The sequence below is a fragment of the Theropithecus gelada genome, chromosome 3 (genome assembly GCF_003255815.1).
Source record: "Theropithecus gelada isolate Dixy chromosome 3, Tgel_1.0, whole genome shotgun sequence".
NCBI classification, from domain to species: Eukaryota; Metazoa; Chordata; class Mammalia; order Primates; family Cercopithecidae; genus Theropithecus; species Theropithecus gelada.
In genome coordinates, this window is record NC_037670.1 from 75024044 (window position 1) to 75032119 (window position 8076).

Below are 8076 nucleotides of genomic sequence, written 5' to 3' on the forward strand. Positions count from 1 at the left end.
AACACCCCGTGCTTTGTCCCTTGAGAGGACCTGGTAGCAGTGCCACCTGATAGCACTGAACATGACTACAGCACAGGTCCTGACTTCCACATATTATTCTCCAAGAAAAGTAACCAGGGCTTCTTGAAAAATGGTTTATCCTAGGACTAGGGCAGGAAAATAAAGATGATCTTGGAATATCTTGCTGTGCCAGAAAGCAAGGAAGTGCTCAAACACATCAAAAGAACATAGAAACCAATTTGAAGAGGCTTCCACTGGCCAAATCTAGGACATTATGAACAGCAAAGTAAACAATGAGAGCAAATAGAACAAAATGAGAAGGCTTGAGTGCACACTGATACAGATAAAGTATAATTCAGAAGATTAATGAAGAATGAGATATGTACATGGTTTTAAAATATTTCCCTACCAAATCTTGTTAATTTAAAAAAAAATGTATCATTTCACAGTGAAGAAGCCTGGCAGACAGCAGTCAATCAGGTGATCAAAGTGAACATCAGGATGCAGTTAGAAGAGAGTATTATCCCTGATATTCCTGCCAAAGGTAAGTAACTTGAAGCTAATTATGAGGAAACATCAGACAAACTCAAATCAAGGAACATTCTACAAAATAACTGGCCTGCAATCTTTAAAAGTTCTAAAGTGCAAGGAATACCTAGGAACTGTTCCAGACAGAAAGAAACCACAGAGACACCACATTTAAATGTAATGCTTGCACTTAAATCTTTTCTTTTCTTTTTTCTTTTTTTTTTTGGCTATGAAAAACATACAAAGAACAACTGGCAAAACATGAATGACACCTGAATTTCAGATGGTCAAAATGAACTGGTGTTAATCTCCTGACTTATATGGTTGTATTGTGGTTATGCAGGAGAAAGTCCTTGCTGGGAGGAAATACACTGAAGTATTTGGGGATCATGGATATATCAGTTTGGCAACTTACTATCAAACAGTTCAGGCAGGGGAAAGTTCTTTGTATTATAATTGCAACTTTTCTGTAGGTGTGAGATTGTTTCAAAATAAAACAAAAGTATGGATTTGAAAAATAATCCTCATCCTCTTTTCCAAACACATAAGATTACTGAAGTTACCTTAGGTGATAACAGCCCTGGGAATTAATCATCCACAGCTGATACTTGGACCAACACCCCTATAAAAACATTATTCCATTCTTAGTAGGAAAGGAGGCTCAATTGAGTGCAGAGCCTTCTGAGTTTGGGCCCGAGGCATTTCAAGGTAGCCTCTTCTCTTTCTCTATTCATAAGACAGGCTTAGGTGAAAAAGAGAAGGAAGATAAAGAACTTTGAATTAATTTGTCTACATAATGGGATAGGTTGAGAAAAAATTTAAAATCTGTGTCAAGTTCGTTGCATTAGAAACAGTGAATCAGCCTGATATAATAAAAGTACAATTGGTACCTTCAGGGTATCATTTAATCCTATCTGTACCTAGCATTTAACAAATGAAAGCCTAAAAGTGATTTAGTATCAACATTGTAGGCATTATTCAAATTAAATTAAAAGATGAAAAACACAGAGGTTCTGAAATGTTGAGGACCTTATTGGGATGAAGGCAGGATTAGAGGCCATGGTTGTCACTCCATCATGGTCTTAACATGAATCCCCCTGCTGTCTCCACTACAGGAGGCTGATTCTCTGTTTAAAGAAAGAGAAGGTTAATGTTATTCTCTTCTCCAAGAAATAATATGCTGTGGGAGAATCAAGAGAAGCAGACATGAATTAATCAGAATTTGAATAAGAATCCACCTGCTGCTCCATTTGTGACATATTTTTCATGTTTTACAAATACAAATCCTTAATAGAACATGTAGGATTGGTGATGAAATAATATTCCAAGATACCAGACTGTGCATATTGTTTTACTGCCTCTCTGCTCACTCTGCATTAAGAGCTTCATTGATTCCAACACCCAAGCCACCATTTTGTAAGGGGAAGCCTAAAGTTACTGGTGGCCTGAGAGGGTTCATTGTGTATCAACGTTGCTTCCCCCATAAAGTTCAAAATGTTGCCTGAAATATGAAAATAATCTTCTTGATTTTCCTTCAGTCTTTCAAATAAATACTTGTGAATTTAGTCAAGGAGTCGGAAAAGACAGTTGGAATTAGAAAATAAAAATGGTATCAATTACTAAAATTTCCCATTCGCTGCTCAGGCTTGTCTTATCTGAAGCTTGTAAAGTTGTTTAATCTTTTCCATCATCTCAGGGAAAAGAGAGCCTGGAAAATCCTAGTCATTCCACAGTAACTATCAATGGGATTTTCCATAACTATCTGGATAAAAAACGAAAATCTTAAGAAGTAGATCCAATTCTAAAACTTACTTCTCAACTTACTCATAAATGTGAAGAGACAACTCATCCATATTTTCTTCAAATAACATCTGGTTGCTTGGCCAGACTGTTAATACCTGAAAAAATTTCTGAGTTTGTTCCAACAAATCTACACTTAAAGAGCTTAAAAATGTGTTTATGCATTAAACATTCTTTTCCACATCTGACTTAAGGCCAGCGATGTGACTGTGAGAAAGAATCTTGCCAAGAACTCAGAAAGAAAGGGGAAAAAAATGTCTTTTACAAGTTTAACTGTGAAACCAGCACCTATTGGACCAGGGCAGAGGAATGAGAAATCACCACAAAGGGGCAAAAATGCTTCTAGGCCAGCAAGAGTTGGCTGTGACTCCACTAAAGGTATAAAACACACATCTAAAGGTTATATTAATCAGTCATGGAGTCATGGAAGAAGGGTTGCTCAAACAGACTTGAGCAGCACTCACCAAGGGTCCATTCCGAGTGGAAGGGGTCAGGAGCAGCACAATTGGGGTAGCACAGAACCACCAACTCATCTCTATTGTGAAAATGAATGCATCACTTTGCCTTTGCCTGATTACCATCAAACCTTACCCCGGGCTGGCCTGTCTTATTCATGATGGAAAACTCCATATTGCGCATATAGCCTAACCTAGGGCAGGCAATTATTAGATGTTTGTTCAGTGAATTTGCTCCAACTCTTTGCTCACAACTGCCTGATGATAATTTGGCTCCCCACATAGTTCTGACTACAGGGAGAGAATGACCTAGTCTTGTGGATTTGAGAATCCTGGTCCGCATGCCAGCGACAAAACTTATTGAAATAGACAGTTTAGCATTTGAGTTTCCTTACTCACAGGTTGCTCCCAAAGGAAGGGTCTGTGTGTGCTGCTGGATCAAGTTTCTGAGCCCAAAGGGCTGGTAGCAAGTCTCTGGGCTCTGGTAACTTTACCAGGATGATGATGATAGTGGTAGTGATGGGCCCAACCCTGGTCATGAACAGAGCATCTTGTGTGTACTATCAGACATTGTACTATATGTTTTATATACTTGAACTCATTTAATTCTCACAATAATCCAATAAATTAGGCATTATAAGTATTCCCATTTTGTAAATGAGGATACTGAGACTCAGAAAACTTTAGTAACTTACCCAAAGACCCATATTCAGGGTCTGGACTCAGATCCAGATTTGTCTGACTCTAAAGCCTACTTTTTTTAATTGTAAAAAAATAATACTACCTTTGGGAAGATTAGCTCTTGTCCTTCTCTTTGGCACACTCCTCTGCTTCAGCAGTGTGCTCTGGGCCATCCCAGTCCATCTTCAATATGACTATTCATCAATGCGCCACTACTGTACAAGTCTTCACAGAAAATTACATAGGATACCAATTCACCCTTAATTAGAAGTGCACAAAGTCAAACCCTGTTGCAAGGAACAGCATCACCATCTATCCTATGCCATCAGTACCATTAGCTTCACAAGCCAAAAATGGGGGCCTCTTTAACTTTTTCCTCTCCCTCACCACACCTGCCACAACCCATCCAATCATTTACATGTTTCTCAATTGAACCTCTTCAATACTTCCCTGATGCATTCACTTGCCCCCTGCTCACCATTCCCATTGCTACTACCCATCTCTCACCTGGACCACTACGAAAATCTCCAAGGTTGTGTTCTCACTTCTACTTTTGCTCCACATTGCTCCATTTTGTGTCCATATCATGGGAATGCATGCTTAAGGACACATCCATGGATCTTTATATAATCTAATCACAAATTCCACGGTTTAAAACTCCTTCAGTATGACCCTTCGCCATGTCCTGTGCTTCAGCCCTAATAATGAGTGGTCTGCGGTTTTTGGAATTTACTCAGATCTATACACTCCAGGATGGCACACACATACCAGGCATGGATACACCTGCATCCCCCTGGACCAGCAGTCTCTCCACATCTCCCTGGGAAACCTCTACAGGTGTTTTGGAACTCACTCTCATTTCAGCTCCTCCAGGAAGCCTGGGTTAGGTGCCCAGCTGAGTTCTTCTCATCACACCCCAGCTCTCACCCCTCATACCACTGTATGGGAATTTTTTTTATTTATGTGACTTCACCTCCAGACTCTGACCTCCGCAAAAGCCAGGAATCACTCTGTTTATATACAGTGCCTAACATGAACAAATGCTTATTAAATAAATGAATGAATGAATGTGAACCTGGTATACCATAGGCGTCAGAATCCACCCAGCTTCCTCAAGTATTAGCTGTGTGATCTTAAGAAAGTTGCTTAATCTCCCTAGACCTCAGAGTTATTGTCTGTAAAACGGAGATCATAAAACCTATACTGTCAAGTTATTGTGAGATTTAAACTAAATTATATAATACATGTAAAATCCTCAGTGTCATGCCTCATATATAAGAAGTATTCAACTGTTGGTTGTTATTATTATTGCTGTGCCCTTCAAGACCCTACTGAAAACATTCATGTTCTTGAAAGACTTGGAATCAATTCCCAGTTCACCATGATGACTGTGCTGCTCTGCATTTCATAATGCATTATTTTGCACCCTTGATATTGTTTGAAAGGGTCTGCCCTTTCCACACTTTCTTCAAGTCACCTAATACTTGTACAAATGCTTTTAGAATAAATGATATTATCAAATTTGATTTTGTTCTATAAACTAATAGTGCCCTTTTGCTATAGATCTTACAGTCCACTGAAATTTCAAACCATGAAAATTCACTTTGCAACTCCCAATGATACAAATGCCATAAAGAGAGGCAGTGAGAGGAACACACTTAGGGGGAATGGCAGGGCTCTGGAAAGGAGACAGGTGGTGATCCCAAATTAGAAATCAGGTCTTAAAGGGGCCACAAGCAAGATGACGTCTCAAAAAGAGGGTGCCCTTTGTCACAACAGATGTGCAAAGGTGAATGGTCAGACCAGTTCTTAAAAGAAACTTGCAGCTTTGCCCCTGTAAGGAGTACTGTGCGGTCATTAAAAATAGGAGGCCAGCTAATAACATGGCAAATAAGAACCTATAAGGGACAATGTTAAGTTAAAAAAGATTAGGGTAACATATGGCTTTTGATCATAGTATGTAAAATTTGCTTTAAAATAAACAAAAAACCTAAAGGGAGTAGACCAAAATTTTAATAGCTGTAACAATTTGATAAGTTTGTGGGTGAAATTTTCTTTTTATCAATTTCCCACACCGTTTGTAGTCCTGCGACAGTCTTTTAAAATACAAAAAGTATTTCTTAGAAAATACATATTCTGTGTGCCTCTCTCGCAGATGGCTCTAGAAATGAGATAGTGCAGAAGACACGCCCTAGACTGCAGGGGGCTCCATGAGCCCAGAGCCTGACTCAGCAGCGTGAGAACAGGGGCGAACCTGGGCACGGGGGCCCCTGCAGGTCGATCCCGCCCTGGATGGGTCCCTTCTTTACCTGCCACCGCCTCGCTGGGTGTTACTGAGTACCCCGCCAGCAGGACGCCCTCGGTGGGCGCAGCGCCCCTCCCAGCCCCCTACCATGCTATCCCCAAGCGACCCTCCTTGCGAAGGATCTCTCTGGGAGAAGGGAGGAGCTGCAAGGGGCCGGAAAGAGTTACAGGAGGCCCCAGCGACCTCGCCCTCCCGGGGCCCGCGCCGCTCCCCACTCCCGCCCCGCGGGCCGGTGACCTGTACCTCTTACAGGGGATCAGCGCCTTCCTCTCGTCCAGCACCCGCACGCGCTGGTTGAGCCCGTCGTAGGAAAGCAGGGCGCGGCTGTTGCGCCCGCTACTTTGCTGGTACATAACCTGGCGCCCCTCCCACTGCTGCGGCGCCTGGCACGGGCGCGGGGCTCCCACCGCCCCCAGGCTGCACAGGCCGCACAGCGTCCAGGCCCAGAGGCAGCCCAGCAGCCAGGGGCCCAGAGCGCCCGGGACGGTGTGGAGGGAAGCGCGTCCTGGCATCGCGGTCATCCTTCCCCGGCCCGAGGGCAAGCTCGAGCCCAAGGGGGAGCTGAGACGTCCGGGATCAGAGTGGCTCCCACCGGCTCTCTGCGCACTGTACCGGGAGTGTGGTCTGGACCAAAGTACTTCCTGTCCCTTCGGTGGCCTCTGCCGCTTTTGAGATCCGGACGCGCGACTCCCGGTAGCCAGGACCAGGGCCCTGGGAAGGCTCCAGTGAATCGCGCGGGAGCTATTTCTGCCTGGGTCACTGCCTGCTGCCACTGCCTGCTGCCGCTTCGGGTTTTCACTGCTCACTGCTGCCAACAGGAAATGCAGTGGCAGTGGTGCCACTAGCATCCTGGGAGGCATGGCGTTTTAAGAGGGGGGGTTGCCGGGAGACTGTGCCAAGAAGTGTGTTTCTCTACTAACTTCAGTGTTCAACAGGTAATCACACACGGAGGGGCAAGTTCAAGATCAAGATAGGAAAAGCAGAGCTGCTGCGTTTGCTGTGCAAACGTTTGCCCGGTGTACATTGCCCCTGGACAAAAATGCAAACTTCTTCCTCCAAATTAAAACTGGAAAGACGAGTTTTTTCCTGAAGAAATGATACTAGCTATTAATCATGGCCGCTTCTCAGCCCCCATTCCCAGTGAAGAGTCTAGGAGACTAGTAGACAACCCCTTGCATTGGGCCTAGGACTCATGGACACTGCCTCAAGGTCACATAGCAGTGAGACTGCTCCTCCCATCGCCTGGCAATACCACCAGCCGAGGGGTTTGGGTGTCTGGGGGGTTCGCTTCTTCAAGAACAAGGTTAATTTGGTTTATATTTATGTAATGTTAGGATCTATAACATGGAATGAGCGGAGCTCACACACCTGTAATCCCAGCTACTCCGGAGGCTGAAGTGGGAGGATCGCTTGAACCCAGGAGTTAGAGGTTGCAGTGAGCTATGATCAAGCCACTGCACTCCATCCAGCCTGGGTGACATGGTGAGACCCTATCTCTAAAAATATTGTGATAAAATATGAAATCAAAAAAAAGAAAGGAACTTAAAAAATGTATAGCGTCTTTCCATTTGAACTGCATTTCAAGGATGATTAAGATTGAGCCAGGTGAACGTGGGAAATAACATTCCTGAATGAAGGACACAAGGACAAGAAAAGAATAATGCTGTGGTTCAAGGACAAGGTAGAGGAGTACTCTGAAGCCATAGCACTCATTTTAAGGATTTTGTCATTCATATTGAGGACTGTGGGAACTATCAATCAATGTAAAGCTAGGGAGAAGCATCATCAGGCATACGCTTTGGAAAGCCCACTTAGGCAACAGAAGGGGTAGGGCCAGAGGGAAGGCAGGGAGACGAGGAGGCTACTGTTAACATCCTGGAAAGAGATGATCCTGATTCAGCTAAGGCAGCAGGAGTGGTCATGGAGTAGGGGAAGACAGTTGGGAGCTGTAGAGAAGCATTTCAACTCAGAGAGAGAGGTTTCTGGTTTGGGCCACTGGGAGTCCAGTCCTGAGTGAGGAGAGATGATCAGTTCATTTCAGGATTGGTTGATTTTGAACTGACTGTGGAATATTAAGGTGGAAATATCCAAGGGACAGCTTGATAAATCCTTCTGGAAACCAGCAGAGCTTTTGCATTAGGAAGCCATAGGTACATAAGTGGTAACTAAAGCCGAAGAGTAGAACAGTGGTTTCTGGGGCAATTCCACATCCCCCTTCCCAGCAAAGAAACATTTGGCAATATCTAGAGACATTTTTGATGGTCACAATGTAGATGGGGAGGAGGTTACCGTTGACATTTTGTGGGT

At 43.6% G+C, this 8076-nt stretch overlaps 1 protein-coding gene across 3 annotated transcripts in view; it reads right to left on the bottom strand.

Moving 5' to 3' along the window:
* The window catches only part of EPDR1 (ependymin related 1), a 31746-nt gene extending 25099 nt beyond the window's left edge, over nucleotides 1–6647 (bottom strand). For 2 of the 3 annotated variants that reach the window (XM_025378792.1, XM_025378790.1), the window contains exon 1: nucleotides 6013–6647. In XM_025378792.1, coding sequence (XP_025234577.1) covers nucleotides 6013–6629 — 617 coding nt within the window. In that variant the 5' untranslated portion in view covers nucleotides 6630–6647. Of the gene's footprint in view, nucleotides 1–5773; nucleotides 5901–6012 lie in introns of those variants that run through there. The other variant, XM_025378793.1, reaches the window with a different exon arrangement.
* Between the last annotated feature and the right edge of the window lie 1429 nt (nucleotides 6648–8076).